The following is a 22,052-nucleotide window of genomic DNA, read 5'->3' as shown; positions in this document are numbered from 1 at the left end:
ATGCAACAACAGTTTGTCCTCAGGCCCCCCCTCCTCCCCTCCTCTCCACCCTCCCCTTTCCTGCACACACACACAAACACACACACACACACACACACACACACACACACACACCACACACACACACACACACACACACACACACACACACACACACACACACACACAAACTGTAGGACAAAAATACACACAGGAACAGCCTCCTACTCCCTTTGCCCCCTGATCTGTGTGTGTGAGAGTGTGTGAGTGTGTGTGTGTGTCTCTCTCTGGCTCTCTTTCTCCACCCACTCTCTGTCTCTGCACCTCCCTCTCTCTCCACCTCTCTGGGTCTCTTCCTCTATGTGTGTGTGTGTCTCTCTCTCTCTCTCTGTGGAGGTCTTACTCATGGCAGTGTGATGCTGAGTGCCAGTTGTGGTCTTCCGCCTCTCAGAGCCCACCAAGGCAACACTCAGCTCACGCTCTCTCAATCTCTCTCTCTCTCTAGCTCTCTCCCTCTCTGTCTCTCTCTCTCTCGGTTGTCCTGCGTGCTTGATTTCTCAATCATTAGTTTGTCCTTCTCTTTGGGGCAATATCTTCTCCTCTTCCTCTCTCTCACTTGGTTTGCTGGAGCCTCACTCTGTTGTATTTTGTGATTTTTCTCCTCCACCTCGCTCACACTGCACAGGAGGCTTCGGCGTGTCGGGGCAACGGAGGGGCTCTCCTCGGAGGTGCGTGAGTGTGAGAGTGCGCGTGAGTGATCGCCTTTGAGCCGGGGGTCTCGTCATGGAGGCGGTGGCGCAGTTTACGTTCCGCGCCACGGAGAATGATGAACTCAGCTTCACCAAGGGGGACGTGCTGAAGGTAGGATATCAAGACATACACACAAATTGTCTTCTACGCGAGAAGAATAGTTGTACATAGATGTGCCGAAAGTGTACGCATGGGACACCTGAACGTCTGTCCGGAAGAAGTCCGCTGAATTGAATGCAACATTGACAAACCATAGTCCTTAGTGTTCACTTAAGGTGGACTTTGGTTTGAGTGTAATTGTGCTGATGATTATATGATGGTACTTATGGGTCCCAGATGGGAGATAGATACGAGTGCCTAGGAAGCAAGGGGCAACGGTAGAATCAAAGAGATGATTGAAAACCATAAGAAAATATGTCCCTCAATACAATAAGAGTAGTAGAAGTAATTGAGGTCATGGTTGTAATAGGAGTGAGTGAGTCAAAAGTACCGCCCGGAACTGGGTTACAAGATGACAGACTGTGACTCATCTATTGAATTCGGATTATTCTAACATTTCTGCATAAAATGGGTTGCCAGTAGTTGTGCAGACTATCTTTCACTCTCTTTCTCCCTGTCCCTGGGACACACACGCACACACACACACACACACACACACACACACACACACACACACACACACACACAAACACACACACACACACACACACACACACACACACACACGTGCACACCAGTGCAAAAGCCAAGATGCACATTGGCCCACCCCCCACCATTCCACTTGACCAGTCAATCAGATATGCCATACGCTCTCTCTCTCTCTCTCTCTCTCTGTCTCTCTCTCTCTCTCTCTCTCTCTCTCTCTCTCTCTCTCTCTCTCTGTCTCTCTCTCTCTCTGTGATAATTATAACAATTATAACTCAAGCATGGCCTCAAGCAAGCTTTCTCTGCTGCTGCTGATGCTGCTGACTTCCGCTACAGAGTCCAGACCCTAATGACAGCATCACACATTCACTGGAGAAGCGAACACACAGAAAAGAGAGACCGGAACCTTAAAATAGAATGCCGTGGAAAGGTGCAGAAGGCGCAGGAGCATCCAGGTCGATCGCAGTTCAAACCTGAATGAGTTGTGTTTGAGAACTGTCTGAGGGGGTGGGAAAAAGTAGTTTGAAGAAGAATGACCTCACCGAACCCCTTCCATAGATGCAACCCCCTAATGCATTACACACTTGCTGGAAATGTTACCTATAATGGAGAGGTACACAGTATGGCAATGCTAGCAATGGATGGATGCTATGCTTGATGCTATGTCTCTCTAGTATAGTTGACGATATCTCCAAATGTGTCGGTTGAATTGCTGCCGTGCTGCCAGTTGTTGGTGACGTAGTTGTGGGTCCCACTTCATACCTGCATAGTGTTTGCATAAAGCACTGAACCGTAATTTTTATGGCCTACATTCGTTCTGTGTAATACCATTTGCATTACATTTACTGAACCTGAGCCAGACACACACGCACACGTGTGCACAGATACATATACACGCGCACACACACACACACACACACACACGCACACGCACACGCACACGTACACACACAATTACTCTTGCCCTCTTAAACCAACCAACCGTGTTTAGTGATGGTGTGACGACAATGGAGACATATTGCCCCATCATTGTGTAACACATGCTGTGTACACTGCACCTGCCACCTACTTGTTTCCTTTCGTACCTTTCCAGAGCTTCTATCTCTGTTTCAAGCACACGGTGCCCAGCAGATGGCTGAGTTATATCCTCATAACAGAATCCTCCTTAGAGACTCAAGTAAGGGGTGTGAGTCATAGTCGACCAACAGACCCTCACATGCGTGTATCCTGTGATTGTCTCCCGCCGAACGCCAAGCGACTAGTTCCAGCTGGCAACAGAGTGGACTCATTTTGATTTTATAAGACGAAGTTGGTCACATGTTTTCTGGTCAGAAATGTGTTGCAATTTCCTCTGGGTTTTGTGGTGTGTTTTTTTGCGCCTTTCATTGAGTTTAACCAGTTGTAATCAACATCTTGTAAAGCAACAATACGGTAAAGGGAGCAAGCAGGCAGAATCCAGCCACTCATTTCAATCAGGCATATGTGTCATTATAAACTTGTCATCCAGCCATCCTACTTCAAGCTTGAAGACACTGTGGCCACATAAAACCCCCCAGTGACGGAAAGGAGGACATACTGAATGAAGAGTTGGTTATTTTCCGCTCAAAAGCCCAGGAATGTTTAATTCTTAAAAAATTAAAGTGAAATATCAATTTGAAAGATAAATCAGACGTCCAATGTCCAATCCTTGACATTAGACACACACACATATATATATATATATATATATATATATATATATATATATATATATATATATATATATATATATACTAAATGTTTTCTCTGGTTAAATAAAAATGATAACTACAACAATAGATGTACACTATATATTTAGCCATATGCATCACTGGTTTAAGTTAAAAACAATGACCAAAAACATAAATGAGAAACTGTGCAGCCATCGATGCAATTAGCCCAGTTTATAGCCCAGTCCGGCATCATGTGCTTGCTGACATCACCACCGTTTTGGTCAGTAGACTATAAGGAGGTTTTATTGCCAGAGATATGGATCGATTTAGTCACTCCCATTTAGTTTTAGTTCCTGGAACATACGCAGTGAAAAGGGGGGAAATGCGGTGAGACAAGGAAGAGCAGAGTTTCACAACTCAGAAGAAAAGTATATTTATAAAATATATAAATAGCTGGACCATGTCGAGCATTTTGGTTCCATGTACAACAGGATAACCCCCTATTTCACCACAGCTGTCTTTCGTTTCAATAAAAACATAACTTTCACAACACTCATAGTACAGCAATCCTATATCTGTACACTAGACTGTATGCAGTTCATTACTGTTGAACACAGATCCTATTAAGCTTATCCACAGATTCAATCCAACTAGGTCACAACCAAAGCGCTTGGGAGAGCGTCATTCATAAAACGGTATTACTATGGATGCGTTGAGCATTTCGGTGGCTATTCATCAAAATTGCACTTCAGAGACCCGTGTTTTCGTGCAAGCCTGTAGCCTGAGCCTCACGTGAGCAGAACGCTTCCAACCGTTCAATCCATAATTCATCTGTTTGAGAGGTTCAGAGGCGGCCGAAAACCCTCCAGTGACACAGACTCTCAGATCACCTGGGCATCAGCCATCCCAACGTTGCATAAAGAAAACAGACAGTGGCATGTCCGAAACGCACACACACTTACAAACACACACACACACAGACACACACACACAGACGCACACATACACACACACAAACTCTCTCTCTCTCACACACACACACACACACGCACACACACACACATATTTAGACAAAATAAAGTATATTTAGCTTTACATTACGGTGTCATGATTAGTTTACTCTTAAATAATAATAAGCAATGTCAAAACCTGTAACAGCATGACCTTAATATTTAATAAAGCCACGGAACCACTTAACCGTAATGTGGAATTCTTCTCTGCCTGTTACCTTGAGCCCTGTCCCTCACCACACTGTGAAGTCACAAGAGTAATAATATAATAATATTCGTTATGAAAGTGGCTATGGAGTGAATCATGGTGGTTTGTGTGTGTCCGCCTCCCAGATCACCAACATGGAGGACGACCCCAACTGGTACACAGCACAGCTGGACAGCAGGAAGGGCTTTGTGCCCAAGAATTACATCAACCTCAGGCCCCACGCGTAAGTAAACACACGCACACGTCACGCACTCACACATGCACGCACGCATGCACTCACACATGCACGCACGCACACACGCGCATGCACACACACAAACATACACAGCAAACAATTACACACACACACACACACACGCGCACACACAGACAGACATACAGAGAGACAGACAGACAGACAGACACAGGCAAACACACACCAGCACACACATTTTGGCTCCTAAAACGAGCATTGCTCATGGAAATCTTCCATATTCCGTATTTCATTTTTCCGATGTTGGCATATCTGAACGGTTCATCAGTGAGTGTTCATGGCCGCCGGGCGTTCTCCGCTCTGCTCTGGACATCTGTCCTCTGCCGGCGGGTCTGCTCCCCCAGGAACCCACTCATTCCCTGCCTTACATAACCACACTGTGTGTGTGTGTGTGTGTGTGTCTGTCTGTGTGTGCGGGGGTGTGTGAACTATGATGCATTTGGTTTCATCTTTCACATGTGGATGCATTAATATGTGTCTGTGTGTTCATGCATGTGTATTGTTTTGGCTGTGTGTGTGTGTGTGTGTGTGTGTGTGTGTGTGTGTGTGTGTGTGTGTTTGTTGGTGTGTGCGTGCACTTGCAGGAGTGTGTGAGGGTTCAAAGCCACACCACGGGTCCACCCTGTATCTCTGTCGGAAACACCAGCTGGGTCAAACACTGGCATCCCTTCTGAAACACACAGGGTAGCTAATGAGCACTCTGTGTGTGTTCCTGTGTGTGTGTGTGTGTGTGTGTGTGTGTGCGTGCGTCAACTTGAGGACTACAGAGGTCAGGGTAGAGAACGAAAAGAAAAAGCAGAAAGGTAGAGAGGAGCTGTGTAGGAAAACGGCCTAACATATGCAGCAGAACTCTGTCTTTATTCGATTGATTTCTATTTATGCTATGCAGTCCTATATTGGACTGTATAAATGGTTAACCACTGTTAAGTGGTTAACTGTGGTTAAGTGTCAAAAGGCTTCACGTGCCGCATTACACGACAACCCACCTACACTAATCCCTCTCAAGGTCAAAGTCCCCTTATGATCCAGGAAGAAACCATGAGAAAAAGAGATCCCTCCTTCTAAGGGATGGGTTGGAGTGCAACGGATGCCATGAAATCAAGTTCAAAATAGAAAATGAGTTCAAAATCAGTCATGAATATGATCTAGTGTGGTTATTGGGCACCGCTGAAGAATGATCAAAGGCCTCATTTGTAGTCCGTTGCCAGACTTGAAATGTGATTATGGTGTTGATCAAGCTCAGTGCCTGCGGTGGTGGCAAGTGAGTGAGTATGATGGTAGTTCAATTGCAGCATGATTTGCAGGCCTTTACATGTTGAAATGTCCCTTTTAATAGACCTACTTATTTTGTCTTTGAACCTAGAACAGCCCTTCGTAAATTCAATGCATTGTGCGTTACTGTTAAATGTCTCCCGGCAGGTGGTTTGCTGGTCGAGTGTCGCGGGGCGTGGCAGAGGGCCGGCTCCGACCCAGGGAGTGTGGGGCGTTCCTGGTCAGAGAGAGCGAGAGCGCTCCCGGAGAGTTCTCCATGTCTGTAAGGTATGGGACGCACGCACTCACAAACCTGCATGTGCTGGTCTCATGCATACACACACACACACACTGGTCCCCCCCCCCCCCCCCCCCCCCCCACACACACACACACTCACACTCACTCGAACACACACACACACACACACACACACACACACACACACACACACAAACACACACACACACACACACACACACACACACACACACACACACACACACACACAATGGTCACACAAACACACAAACACACAGTGGTTTCCCACACACACACACAAACACACACTGGTCACACACACACAAACACATACGTGTGTGCGCTCTTGTGTGTGTGCATGTGTGTGTGTTTCATTATTCTCCACACAGTTTGCGATACAGCAGATCACAAAGTAATGAATGGTTTGACAGTCAGGCAGGTTCTGAAAACAACAGTTTTGTCAAAACCTGAAGGACAGGAGGGAGAGGGAGAAGAGAACACAGAGGAACCACATGCATTGTCTTCTTCTGAATTATAGATCTGCTCTCAGTGGGCCAAGTACCAACCAGAGAGAAGATCTACATCAATGATTTTATTGTTGTTCTATTTTCAGCACAAAGATATCATACAAAAGTTGACGTAGCTTTTGTATTTGTTTGGGACAAATAAAACAAGTGAGGGAAGAAACAGGAAGATAAACACTGAATAAACATGACCCAATGGGTTCTTTATGAATCTGCGTCAGTGGGAAGGGGGACTCATTGTTTATGTGGGGCTGAAAATAAAATTGGACATTCATGTTTGACGCTACGGCGGGTTAAAGACCTACTCTCATACGAAACACCCTTGTGCCATGCTGTGCCCAAATACGTGTTAAGCCGGGGAAAAGTGAAGCACTCCATCACACAGAACCGGAGGACAAGGGAGGGGTAGTACACCACCAATATGCATATTTTAACAATGAACAGTGTTGTGCCTGTACTTCTATTTAACAACAACCACATTGGGGTGGAACTGCACTCTGGGGCTTCTTCGTTTTGTGTCCCAAAAACAATTGGTGCCTTTCCTGTGCCCTGAACCAGACACCCGTGCAAGTCCTTGGTTTGTGTTACATCAGAACCATGTGTGTTAAACTTTAAACAAGGACTCGTGAGGCATACCAAGCCGGACATTGTGTCACTAGTACCGTAAGCCATTATAGCTGTGTGTCATTTCCTTAACAATTCTTTCCTCTTCGTCTCTCTTTGTTTTTTCCACCTGTATCAAGTTAAATCGCTTTTTCCCGGACTTGAATCTTCATAAAGGCTCAAGTTCAGATTCCTGCCATGCCCTTTTCTCACACTGGATTCTCTGACTCGAGTTGATTGGGCGTGTGAGCATAACGCTATCGTTCAGTTTATTCAAAACTGTAATTGCTACAAACTGCGAAAATGACGTCAGCATGTGTTGGTGTGGTCTTTCCCCCCTATGGCCTCACTAATCAGATTAGATTAAAATAGTCTAAAGTCTGACGGCAGATGAGCTCAAATCTGGGCAAACGGGCATTCCACTCTCTTTCGCTCCATGTTTGTTTTGACTAACCACGTCGCTGGAGGCGTGGATCCTTAAGAGCACAATTGGCCGAACGAAAACTCTGCCAACAAAAGTAAGCTGTGTAAAACTTTCTGTGAGAGTTTCAAATCAACACCATGTTGGATGGAGAAATACGCTTCTGAAAGCTTCATTCAGTAGTGAGAATGATTTTCTGATCTCGGCGGAAGTCTGGCTATGACATCGTAAGACTGCTGGATCCGAGGCATTTCCCCCAAAACACTTGCCATTTGTGAAATGCAGCCCAGATAACTTTCAGGAGATTGTTTCGAGGAGAAGCCAACCCCAACACTACTTGTAGATTAAAATATATATTATTCAAGCTGACAAATGAAAGGCTTACCATGCAAGACAAGGGTTGTATGTTTGGCAGTCATGCACCAACGGGAGACCGGAGCTACCGCTGGTAGTGGATCAGCTGTCATAATCCCCCCCCAAACACACTCTCCTACACGCTCACACAGCCCCAGACACACACACACACACACAAGCACACACACACACACACGCACACGCGCAGACGCACACACTCACACACACATGCACAGACATATACACACACACACGCAAACACACACACACACACACACACACACACACACACACACTCACACACAAAAACAAACTAACACAGAGACACACACACACACTTTGGGTATCTTGAAGTATTGATGGTATTCCTTTTACTGAGACAAGATTGCTGACCTAGAAAGTAAAATACCAAATCAATCAACCTACCAGTTAGTGAAATTAGCAGTGAGGTTGTGGAAATAGCAAAAGGATGGAATATCCTGGTTTCTCTGGGACACAGAAACACACAATGCACAAATCCAAAGTCTATTGATAGTTTTATTGTAATTCTAATACCGAGTACAATGACCAGAGAATATTCCATCACACCAATTGTGATATTGTTAATTTTGTCCTAGCCGAGTGTCGAGGCGTCCCTGAGCAAGACACCTAACTGCTCCCGATGAGCTGGCTCTCGCCCTGCATGGTTGACTCTGCTGTCGATGTGTGTATGAATCGTTGTGAGTCGCTTCGGGTAAAAGCGTCTGCTAAATGCCCTGGAAAAAATTGAAATGTTGTCTGACTAGTCTTTAATGTTATGGAAAGGGTAGTTGTGTGTGTGTGGAATCTGTATTCAAGAACATGGTGCAACGTGAAGACCATGAATTAATTACTAACGAATGTATAATTGACAAATTGAAAAATGTATCAAACTTGAACCTCATGGTTGTCACGGTGCATTCTGCAACTTGAAAGGCCTCTAAAAAGTATGTGGCTGAATTATGTAAAAGAGTGGCTGCGTTTCACACTTATTTCCACACGATATTATTTAACCATGAACTAATTCACTTCAAAAACGGTTTAATTTAGTTCATTTGAGACCCAGCCAATGAGACAGAGACAGAGACAGAGAGAGAGAGAGAGAGAGAGAGAGAGAGAGAGAGAGAGAGAGAGAGAGAGAGAGAGAGAGAGAGAGAGACAGAGGATGATAATGGGGGGGGGGATGATAATGGGTTTATATCGCTTGGCTTCTTAATCTCGTCTGGTATCTGTTCCGCCTGCGGGAATCTTTATTGACTGTTCACAATCTCTCACACACACACACACACACACACACACACACACACACACACACACACACACACACACACACACACACACACGCACACAGTGCTGTGAGCAGTGGCAGCCACAGTCGATGCACTCTGTTTACTCGGGGGTGCTATCGGGGCATTGCTGACGGGGACTTCAGACGAGCGCAGTCAGTGGTGTGGAAACAGAGAGCGGAGGGACAGCGGTTCATCAGAAGGTTGACAGGAGCGACGGGAAGACAGAACGACTCAATGGAAGAAAGTGTGGGAGAAAGATACTGCAAAGGGGAGACGGATACTGCAACGGGGAGCCATGGAGCCCAGGCAGCTGCTTATCTTGTGGCGTCTTCAAAGTCCATGAGACACGAATCCATCACAATGTTTTTGTATCGCTTAAGCTGTGCGACACATGTGGGGATTTAGCTGTGGGTGGTCCTTTTGTTTACATTTTACACAGAGTTGTTTAGCATACCCGCTGGATAAGTCACGATCCAAAATGACGCGATGAAGGCTGGGAGAAAAACATTGGAGATATGTATGCAAATATGCACAACAGTGTGCAGCACTACGCTAGTTGAAACATATTGTTGACTAAAATACTGGAATATAGTGTGCATAAGAAGGTCATTAGTTTAACAAAATATGTCTTCACTAGTGGTCGTCGAGTGCTTACCAATAATGCCCTGAACGTTCTACAATTTCATATGCAAAAATAAGGACATATACAAGAGATCTAATGTTCTCCATTGGTGTGATAACGATGGGTCTTAGGTTGGTTTGTTGAGCAGATGGAATGGAGCTAGGTGGCTCCATTCCATCCATCCTTCCCCAGATGACTGAATCCACTTTGAATTAGTTAGTAATTAGACAAAAGTTGCAATAACTAGCCCCCGCCAGCAGGGCGCGACATGGCACATTAGCCCACATAAAGAACGGACAGCGCATGGCTATGGGTGTGTGAGGGTTCGTACGTACATCATATTATTTGTGAGTTGTATGGGGGATTAAGGATGAGTCACAGAACGAAGTGCTGATAAAGATAACCGTGGCGATGGGTGTCAAAAGGTGTAAAAGGAGATGAAGCTGGTAATTGGAATTGGTCAAGAGAACAAAATGAAGCGTGAAGTGACCGGACAGACACTACAGTGTCACGGAGCGTCATCAATCAATGCATTACAAACCCAAGTACCAAGTACTGACCAAGGACACGCTTAAGAGGAAATAGGTTAAATATGACAGACGGACGTGGTAGGAAGGACAGGACCGACGTTGGAGACAAGGAGAAAACACAGGGGCAAGGGAAAGTGTCCCCATAACGGTGGCTCACAGGAAGGAGAAGGAGAAGCAGCCGAATGGCCGGGCGATGAAACATGCATAATGAAGAGAGTAACCTCGCGGGTCTACCTTGGAGGATTCCAAGCAAACGCAGTTTATAAAAGATGCATGCTGATTGGAGAGCTTGGGTCAACGTAACGCAACCATAAAAAATGACGAGTTAACTCGTTGCGATTGCAGACACGTCTGCTGTACCCTTGGACTTGTTTACTAATTGATAAGTGTTATAATAACGACCGGATAACAAGGTCATCCAGGATGATGTCAGCGTGGGATCCAAGCTCTTAATGTGGAAGCTCATTGACCGCTGTGTCTATAGTGTTTACAAACTATCATCCCATTATGGCAGGGTTAACTTGGCAAAACAAACATCAAACAGCTGAATAACATAATGACATATACAATAAAGATGGGCAGTGGTTCAAATCCAGAGCTGAGAACTGGGCGGCCGACCAACCACAAATCCCTGGCTCTTCATCAATTATTAATTTTATTAATTACATACATTTATGGAATTTTTCCAGTTTTAATAATGGCTACCTGCATGGAAATTAAGAATTAAGACCATTAAAATCAGATTACCGGACTAGCTCCCATTCATGAGTGATTTATTCTATTTCTAGCAACTGAATTTGTCTTAACCTCTGCAGCTTTTTTACGATATAAATGCTTGTTGTGCAGTTATAACCAACATCCCTGGAAGGAAGGATACCACTTCTGTGTTCCTTCTCAAAGTTTATTATTTTAAGAATTTATGGGGGGGGGGGGGGGAGTTGTTTACTGTGGCAATGAAGCAAATTCGAGATATTTACTTAACTTGACTTTCACCATGGGTCGGTATTTATTTGGTCAATTTTCTAAAACCATTTGCCTGTGTGTCTCTCTGTCCCTTTCTGTCTTTCAGCTACGGGGATCACGTTCAGCATTTCAAAGTGCTGCAGGACCGCTGTGGACAGTACTATGTGTGGGACGAGCTCTTCAGCTCCCTGAATGAGCTGGTGGTGTTCTACCACACCAACAGCATTGCAAAGGAGCGAACCGTTCTACTCAGGGACCCGGAACACTTTGCCAGGGTAAGACCTCATGTTGGACATGGATGATATCAGTGAGTCAGTCTGTGTGTGTGTGTGTGTGTGTATTGGTCTTTCTTTTATTTATTTAGTTATTTCTGTCTCTCTTCATATGTCTTTGTCGGTCTTGCTTTCTCTCTTCCACATCTCTACCCCTGTCCGTACTCTAACGTATTGAGTAATGAGGTTATTAAGTATGACGCACTGAAAGCCACGACACTGACAGTCTAAGTGTTTATTGGAAAGCAGTCTAAAGCCAGGAAAGACCAAAGAATTGCTGCCATCTGTTCTCGGCCTCCAGTCAAATTGAAGACTCAGCTAAGTCTGGAAAGAATAATTATAAAGTCGCGATTGGTATCAGGACTTGGCAGAAAATAAAAGAATTTGGTGAAATTAGTCAACTAACAGTAGTAGTTTTTTTTTTTTTATCATACAGCGTGGACTTGTTTAGCTTCCGCTGTAAATTGAATAAAATATGTATTCACACGTCTCATTCAGGCTCTGAACGTAACATGTGATGCATCCATGGACCAGGCCCCAGTTTTTCTTTCTCTCATTTTGTTTTCCCTCAAATGTTCAAAAGATATCCCACAATCATGGGATTAGAGGAGTAGGCAACCGTGATACCGCATCAAGGTTAGCTTAGAAGGGGATCTCCTGTCCGCCGACTGCCGGCGCGCCTGGTAGGCACCCTGCGGCCACTCAGTCATCCAGAGCCATTGTGTCAAAGATAAGCACTCCCGAAGGCCTCCCGCCCAAACATGTGCTTGTGTACAACCCGAGCATTACCTGGTATTTCTTTGTGCCGCGCTTCTGGGAACAGACCCGTGTCTGAAACCATGCATGCGTGACTCTATGGTTCACCCCATAGAGTCAATTGTTTTCCGCCGACGCTCACTGTGTCCGCGGAGAGATGCTGGCAGGCGGCGTTTGTGCAGGCAGCTACGGACACTGTTTTTGACGTGATTTAACATCACATTTTAATCGAACGGGTTGCAAAAATCTGCATACTAACATATTAGTTGATGCAGGTGCCCAGGGCCCCTTAGATGTCCTGTGCCCCTGGGTGAGTGACCAGTTGCCCTAATGGTTAAACCGGTCCTGCTGAAGCAGAACTACGTTATCAGGTTGGCATCATGGCCGTGGTCCAAACCGTTTGAACTTCTCTTCTATAATGCTATATTTTGCGCTGCAGTTTATATATGTTGATTGCTGCACTGCTCTGCAATGGTACCTCCAACCACAACCCCCCCCCCCCCCCCCCCCGTGGTATTCTACGCCACCCCTAGTCCTAATCCTAGTCCGGACTCACTACCAGAATATCTCCCGCACTAATTTTGACTGAATCACCCCTAGGTTAAATTCTGATTGGAACATGCTGTACAAAACACAAAACCAAACTCAAGACGTACCCTGTAGGTGTCCCCACCCATGTATGACATAACCGCCCTTTCAAGTTCTGTTATATGTCATCCGCACGCGCTCCCAGCACGGCGGTTTTCTCCAATTCTCCTGCACTTTCTTCTCATGCATTAGTCACATGTCTTCACCTTGCGTTCCCCCATCAGCGTCTAGTCCTGACAGCCTGTAGGCCCAGTGGCAGGTTGCTTTCATTTCACATTAAACATCACATTACATCCCTCTCTCTCAGTTTGATTGATTCATCGGTTCTGCTTGGCCCAGGTCCACTGGTGCATTTCACCAGTGTGTGAATTAACACTGTTCATATGTTGAATTCACAACATATGAATAAATCACTATATACCGAGTAGAATTGCCTCAATACTGAGCATAATTCGCTATAAACAAAGTATGTTTGACTTAATGAATACAATTAACTATATCCAGCAGAATAAACTTTATACTGAGTATAATTCACTATATCATGATTGGAATTCAATATTTGTTGAGTAGACTCCACTTTATACTGAGTAGAACCGACTATATACTGAGTAGAATCCCCTTTGAACAGACCAGAAGTCCATATATTGTAGAAGCCACTACTGAAATCATAGTTCTCTAGAGAGTTGTGAAGATTTCAGTAGAATCAAGTCAGCAAGTTCAGTTCGCATGAATCCCAACCTTTCATCACAAAGACCAGAACATTTCCACACGTTTGAAGCTCTGTTTTATTGCTATTCTATTCAATTACTAATTACAACTCACTGCTACGCTCCAACTTGCAGGTCCTGGCCTAAGTTTCTGTAGTGTACGTCTGCTTTGCTTGATGCTATGCCCAAACATATGATGAGGACGATACGAAACATGCTGTCTTCCGCCAGCAGCTACTGCTGGGGCACTGGACCTGAAAGAGATTTGCTACGTTCTCACATCAGGTCACAGTGCGGTTATTAAAAGCTAGCATGCTCAGTGTCGGCCTTCATGGCAGCATGATGTCTAGCAGGGCTGGCAGGGGCACACCCCTCTTAAGTGGCTAACCGTTGCCCTATGAGACATTGAAATCTGCATTAGCGACTAATAACTAAATAATGACTGCTTCAGCCTGAGGGTATTTCGACGAAATCTCTTTAGAAGAGGGTGTTTACCATAAAATGTGTACTATATTGCTACTGCTGTAACATTTTAATATTATCCCCAACAACACGGCTTAATATTGCTGTAACAGCCGAGGGATTTTCCGGATGTATTCTCAGAAGTGTGTTAGTGACTGTTGAGTTTAGACTGGGAGTTCAGGGCTTTGGCAAAGGATGATGGCTCGACTACACATGTATGAGCTTGAGGCATAGCAAGTCTACCACCAACATAAGGTGAAAATACCAGCTATTGTTATCTGTTGTGTGGGTTCGTGTCTGCCAAACAGTTACTGCCAACTAACGCAAGATATTTTGTAGTAAAAAGTGAAAACATATATATATATATATGGAAAACAAAATCAAATTTGTGTCAGCCAAGTGGATGTGAAATCCAAGTGATGATATCAAATAAATATATTTTATTAGAAAAGATACAGGATTGTATATCTTCTTATTTCTATCTAAGACACTATTTCATATTGTGCTGTAGGGCCTGTGGCTGCCATGTGCACAAACTTCCCACATTAGGTCACAGTGTTTCACTTTCACACTTTGTCACAACTGGTCTGTCACTCTACCCTGCATCGCCCACGCCTCCTCCTCTTCCTCGTCTTCCTCATCGTCATAGAACGGGCAACAACGCCTTACGTTTGCCAAAATGAATAGCAACCTATGTGTATTTAGGTTATAGGCCAACGCAAAATGTAAATATATTTTAACAAAGGGTATGTCAAACAACAAACTAAAAAATAAATCTATAATAATCATAAAAGCATGAAAACAGACACCTGAGGGTGGTGTGGTGTTGGATGTCACGCATGTTGGCTTCCTCCACCCACTTCATCCTTTAGCCCCTCCAGACATTTCATCTGTCCCTTAAGATATCCTCCCTGACTGCCCACCAGGCTGCCTGTCTTTAAATGCCTCATCCTCCTCATCCATCATGTCTGGTTGCATTGCTGTACTAACAGAGGCCCGTGTTTCTGTTTTATGCCTCAACGCTTGAGTGCACACGAGCAAGCAAAATAATGATGCAATTTGAGTGCATTCCAGTTTTAAAAATAGTTTTAAAATTTGAAACAGTGAGCAGCTTGAAATGAATGTCGTTCTTTTGGGTTGTTTGTTTTGTATGTAGGCGAGGGTGTTGCAAGAAAGTTGTCCGGGGGCTTTAACAAAATCAAAAATAGCAAACACTGTTATATTTTACACGGCACCCTATTGAAGACAGAGGCTGATTATTTGGCTTTTATGCCTCCAATTGTAAGCCCCCCTCTTCATGCCTTTGCATCACGGCTCTGAATTCATCCAGTCATCTGTATTCCAGTAGGGCCTTGTAATTCAAAGTCCAAGCCCTCAATATCCTGGAGGACTTTTTAACAGTAACACCCCCTGACACACACACACACACACTCACTCTCTTTTCTTCTTCCGTCTCTCTCCTCACCTGTTTCTTTCTCGATGCACAAAGTGCTCTTCAGAGATCAACTTTACGTAGATATAGCCTTGGTTATATCCAGCACGTGATAATGTGTGGAGGAATGAACCACCACATTAATCTAGAGTTAACACGTTTAATATTCCATCGCTTTAGGATATCAGATAGCAGACGACCATATCATCGTGATATGCTCAATCTATCTTAAAATCTAAATCGTATTATGTATGCATGTGCATTTGTGTGTGTTTGCGTTCGTGTGCGCGCGTGCATGCCTTGTGTACTTGTGTGACGTTTGACAATGGCAGGATTATCAAGACTTTAAAATCTATTCATATTTTGTATTGAAATACTTCCCTGCTTCTTAAGAGTTTTGAGTCACCAGGTAGGGGAAGGGGGACTCATCTCTGCTCCCCGTCTCCTGCTCAGAGGCGGAGGACAGAGAATAACACTGAGACATGAAGCAGTTCTCTGGCTTGTTTTTTGCTCTCTCTGTATCTTGGCAGTTGAGATATTGAACACTTTCAGCATCTATTTAGGGAGTGCTGACATTTATTTTTGTGTGTGTGTGTGTGTTGCGCGTCTGTGTGTCTTGTCAGTGTTTGATTGTGTGTTCATGAGAAAGTATGTGTGTGTGTGTGTGTGTGTGTGTGTGTTTTGTAATGTCATGTAACAAACAAACGTTCACTCTTGCGCTAACTCAAGCACACAAAGGAACAGACACACATGCAGCTCAAACACACACGCCACAAAATAAACATCAGTTTTTCTACAAAGTAGTGATCTGATCTCCTGTCCCATTGATGTCTATCTGTCTTTCATCAATCCCGCATTGGGATGCCAGCATAATTTCTTCTCTTGAAAGAAGAACTCAGTCATTGCGGCGCTGCCTGTCTACCTGGTTTTGTGGCTTCATAGTCACTCCCTGACTCGCTCTCTGTCTCTCTCTGTCTATACCTGTCTATCTCTCCCTCATCTCGGATCAAGCAGTCTTACTGCTATGTTACAGCAGAACTTCTGGGTGGGAAACGGCACAAAGCCTGGTCCCGGTAATCTGAAATGCCAAGGGGCGAAGTTACGGCTAGGTTCCTGTGTTGTAACGGAGATATACACTATTTCAGCTCCCTTAATAAGCTATACTAACCCACAAAACTGAATTGCGGGTGGATGATTAATCTTTCAGAATGGGATTTTAGTAAGCATGTTTCTACAGTGGCCAGCCTCTACTGTGTTGATCGACAACCTCAAAAGATACTTTTACTTTTTAAACAAACAAGGGCGGCCCAACCCAAGGTTGTGTTTGCCAATAACGTGCTCACAGATCCTCTTCCCCAGCGACCCAATTAGTCAGAATAAACGTGAAGCGATGGAAAGGGACCGAGGGACCCGCCCTGTTTACCCAGATTTCAGCTTGTCTGCCCTCAGACTTGAGATGTTCATCTAAAGTCTGGTTCACGAGACTTATCTCCCGCTGTCCCGTCTCGCTGCTCCAGCTGCCTGTGCTTGTCGCTCTGTTTATCTTGAGGTTATAAATCTGCCTGTCACAGGGTGGTTGCTAGGAATTTGTCGTCGCTGTCTTACACAACAACACATCTTGAACCCCCATGGGGGGTCAACTCTCATAACCTTGAGTCACGTTGGTAACCTCTGGGTTGAGTGGTTGAGTGAAACAAGTATGGAATTTTCCCAGGCTGAGAAAGCCCCTGGACATTGATTGATTGATTGATTTTAAATTTATTTCAAATATGCAAGAAAACATGTCATCAAATGGCAGAAACAAAAACAAGGCACTAATTTCCTTTTTTTCTGAACACATTTGAAAAGGAGTGGGAAGACGTATACACTTGTTTAATCCCACCCCCTTTCATTAAATCATAAAATAATGGCAAGGTGATCTTGGTCTTTATTTCTAAACGCCCTGTTGCAGGTAGGGCACCAATAACTGTGTGCCCATGCGTGGGTGCACGTGTGTGTCTATGTGTGTGTATCTGTTTCTCACTGATCAGTGAGGAAATCCATTACCGCTTGCACCCACCACCTCCATCAACCCCACCCCACCCCACCCATGGCTGCTAGACAGCATATTTGTCACCAGTGCGTGTCACTCCTCTAGACACACGACATCACTTCTTGTCGTGGCATGCCTCCCCCACGCCCACCTCCACACAGCCCATCTGCCTCCCCCATTCCACACACACACGTCACTCAGCCCGAATCATCAAGCAGCTCTCTGAAATGCCAGGCAGTGTTCTCGTGATCTGTGTGAGAGAAGAAGAATTTCACGGCGAGAGAGGTGGTTTCAGAGGTGTACTTGAGAAGAAGGGACGCCAGTATAGGGTTAAAGTGACACTGGCACTAGGGACACTTGGAAACAAGTGTTACACTTTGACCCAATCCCAGTTAAAAAACATAAGCGGTGATGGACGAATGAATGAATGAATGATCGAGTGAATGGAGGAGAGCGTGTTCAACAGATCAAGTGGTAGAGTAGGGACAGCACACAAGCACCTCATCTGATTATTAACTAATCAACCTGGTTGGTAGAAGCAATCGTAAGACTGAAAAACAAATGGAAACATTTTTATCGGGAACATTACAAAAGAATTACAAATTGATTACATTGAGCTCATTCACAGTAGTGTGTATAAGTGTACTGATTGTACTCCCTTTTTTTCAAAGCTAGAAATCTAAAATGACTTATTCCAACGATGAGCAAACTTTCTTGTTGCCATAGCAATCATCTTCCTTGAGAGAATTCTTTTGTCGTAAGAACTGTAGGCAGTTGAGTCAGGGAATATATATTGAGTCAGCAATATATCATCTGTATTTCATGAACTGATGTTTTTCTCTCTGCCCTTCTTCCCCACCAATCATGTCCTTCACCTCACACACATATCCCTCTCCTCCAATCACCTTCCTCACTTCCTCTTCGACCCGTCTTTGTCATTTCCTTCTCCCCCTTATTATCTCTTCCTCTCTCTCCGCTGTCATTCGACCTCCTCCCTCGGATTGACTCCCTCTCGGACCTCACGGCTCTCACAAAAATGTCCCTTTCATCTTGGTTCCTCCCTCCATGCTTTCGTCTCCTCCCTCCCTCCCTCCCTCATTCTCTCTCTGCCGTCTTCTGTCCCCTCATACTTCCTTCTCCCCTCCTCCCTCCCTCATTCTCTCTCTGCCGTCTTCTGTCCCCTCATACTTCCTTCTCCCCTCCTCCCTCCCTCAATCCCTCTCTGCCCTCCCTTCCCTTCCCCCTGCAGCGGCCCCACCACGCACATGCTCTGTTCGACTTCGCCCCGCACCACCCCTCCCAGCTGCACTTCCTGCGCGGCGACGTCGTCGACCTGCTGGACTGCTCGGACCCCCAGCGCTGGAAGGGCCGTTGCCATGGACGCGTTGGCTACTTCCCCCCGGAGTACGTCCAGCCCCTTTACCACGGCCAGTGACCCAACACCGTACCCCCCCCCCCCCCCCTCCCCCCACCCCCCGCCCAGGTCCACCATTCACGACAGAGACCACCTTGCTGTACCCCGACACTTTGTAATACACCCACCTCATGTCATCCAATCAGACGCGAGTGGGGCGGGCCCTGTGTGCACTTGCAGAGACAAAGCGGCCTGATTGACAGGGGTGTGGTTGGCTGGTGGACGTGGGACGATGAACAGTGGGACACATTGGAACTGGAATGGGATTCGCATGGTCTACGTCGACGGCTGCGTCGTGTTCGCCGGCCCCGCAGCGGTGGGTGTCAGCCGCATGCTCTGAGAATACTGCTGACACCGCAGATTCCCTGGCATCTGCTGTTAACATGCAGAACTTTAATTGTGTGTGTCTGTGTGTCTGTGTGTGTGTGTGTGTCTATCTGTGTGTGTGTGTGTGTGTGTGTGTGTGTGTCTGTGTGTGTGTGTCTGTGTGTATGTGTCTGTGTGCATCCTTGCCGCTGTGCATATTCTGTTCCGAAGGAGATTATGTAAAATGTATGAATATATTTTCTGTGTATGTGTGAATGGGTGTTATGTAAGCGTCGCACTGTCTGGACTGAGACAGAGTTCAATAGTGGAGAGCCTACGCGTTTGTAGACAGCAACTGTGTGCGTGTGCGTGTGCGTGTGTGTGTGTGTGTGTGTGTGTGTGTGTGTGTGTGTGTGTCTGTGTGCGTGTGCGTGTGCGTGTGTGTGTGTGTGTGTGTGTGTGTGCGTGTGTGTGTGCGTGTGTGTGTGTGTGTGTGGTTTTAGCACAGTGCTCTGAGTCTCTGCTGTGTGATAAACATTATATCTTGGTTATAACAATGGTCAATTCCTCATTACCCAGATACTTCAAAAGGTGTTTGTGTTTTTTTAAATATACATATATAGATACAAATTAACATGCATAGCAGTTCATCTCACTTAGGATTTAATGACTTTGTATATGTACTCCTTTTCATGTAAAATCATATACAGATATAAACTGGGTGTTATTCAATATTGCTCTGTTCAACATTAAAAGGTACTACAGACAGAACTTTTCCTAACATAACTCATCCCAGATCCCGCAGTCCTGCCAGCTGTAGGCCCAGAAACCAAAAACTGGACAGAGTCACGGCTTGTTTCCTGTTTCGTTACGGAGATATTCCACCGAAGAGAAACTCACTAAAGCTTTCAGAAGAGGATTTTAGCAGCCAGTCTGCAAGGGGTTGATTTGAAAGCTTTACAGCAACTTCTTCTAAGAACGTCAGATTTCGGACAGGATGTTTCAGTTCGCCTTCCCAATGGGAACAGTATGAAACACACAGTTCACAGAGATTTGAGCCATCAGACTTTAACATTTCTGCTACTTTTGATGATTCAGCACAAACACTCTGTCTGTGGTACCTTTAAAAACTTAAATCTGTATTACTCCGTTACTACGTTTGTAAACGATTGAAATAAAGATCCAATATATTTCCATCCTTATATTTGTGTAATTTGTACAGTTGTGTTTTGGCTTGTTTGTGTCAGGGATGGATTCGAGCCCGCTCCAGTGATTATGATGGGCGTTTTGACAACATTTAAAATGCCTGTTGTAACTGCTCATATGGAACCCGATCTTAAATCCTTACAACTTTGTTTTTTGCCTTAATTCTGCTTTTGCTGCTAGAACGAGTATTTCATCACCGTAAGCAGCTATTTAAATTATATATTCATCATGCAAACATAATTCCATATTGAAATAAGAAATAATTCCATGTTGGATAGTTGAAAGGATTACACATAATTGATCAAACAGAAGAACATATCATTAAAATATTACATTAATTAGTTTCCTGGAAATATGTTACAATCATGCATGCAAACAAGATCCTCTAAGTCGCTGTGTGTGTGTGTGTGTGTGTGTGTGTGTGTGTGTGTGTGTCTGTGTGTGTGTGTGTTTGTGTGTGTGTGTGCGTGCGTTTATGAAATACAGGTTGTGTCCCACAATACCCTGGGGCAGATCATGTTCTACTTATTTTTCTTATCTTTAAACAAACTGTTTTGCCATTCCTGATCCCTGCTGGGACCGGCCACTAAGGCTTCATGGTGATAGCTAACAAGTCAACAAACCACCGGCGCTATGCAGAGAACACAGAGATGACGAGACAAGATGGGAGGCCGAAGGTGTCCTAAATATAGCATGGATTATTGTGGTCTTCATATTCTGCAATTTTCTAGAATAAAACATCCCTCTGATGTTTCACAAAGGAAAGATATTTAGTGTGCGTGTGTGCATGTTTGTCTGTGTGTGTGTGTGTGTGTGTGTGTGTGTGTGTGTGTGTGTGTGCGTGCGTGTGTGTGTGCGTGCTTGTGTGTGTGTGTGTGTGTGTGTCTATATGACTGTCAGTAATGCTGACATATTTGCATAATCATCACACACACTGTGAGATTGTAATCCGCTACCGCACCCACACAGTAAACGGTACAAAAACAGCCTCTGCCTCAGTTTTTATATTGTTATGGAAAATGCTCCATTCAGGGTTGCATCTTATATGGATGAGACTAGGGATAGAAGGAAGAGGGATAATTACATTGAAAGAGAACAAGGAGGGGAAAAGCTCTGGTGGAGCAGGAGACAGAGAAGAGAAGCAAGACAGAGACAGAGACATAGGCAGAGACAGAGACGGAGACGGAGACAAGAGAGGGACAGGAAACTGAGTAAAGAGTAGAACCAGTTTAGGTCGCTGCCTGTAATATCTCTGTAACTGCTTTCAGTGCGACTAGAAACAATAGCATGCATTTAAAAATGATGTGGCAGCGAGTCAGTGAGATACAAGTGAGGTTGGACAAACTATTAAACAATCATGCCAATAAACCATGAGGCAGCACTATAAATCATCCACCTAAGCTTTGTGATTGTTTGGACCGGTTGACTTTCCCTTAAATCTGTATAGAGGCTGTGAGGGAGTTTAACCTTTTCACAGAATATGTCAAATAACTCCTGTCAATGACGA

At 44.8% G+C, this 22,052-nt stretch overlaps 1 protein-coding gene across 1 annotated transcript; it reads left to right on the top strand.

The window, feature by feature from the left end:
* The first annotated feature begins 381 nt into the window (after positions 1 to 381).
* Positions 382 to 20,519, top strand: grapa (GRB2 related adaptor protein a). Its single transcript, XM_079746377.1, has 5 exons — positions 382 to 840; positions 4,409 to 4,506; positions 5,956 to 6,075; positions 11,477 to 11,645; positions 18,869 to 20,519. The coding sequence occupies exons 1-5, from the start codon at positions 763 to 765 to the stop codon at positions 19,052 to 19,054; spliced, it is 651 nt and encodes a 216-aa protein (XP_079602503.1). The 5' UTR covers positions 382 to 762; the 3' UTR covers positions 19,055 to 20,519.
* Positions 20,520 to 22,052: the final 1,533 nt, after the last annotated feature.

This window comes from Pollachius pollachius (genome assembly GCF_949987615.1).
Source record: "Pollachius pollachius genome assembly, chromosome: 11".
Classification (NCBI taxonomy): Eukaryota; Metazoa; Chordata; class Actinopteri; order Gadiformes; family Gadidae; genus Pollachius; species Pollachius pollachius.
This window is presented reverse-complemented; position numbering and strand designations above follow the sequence as displayed.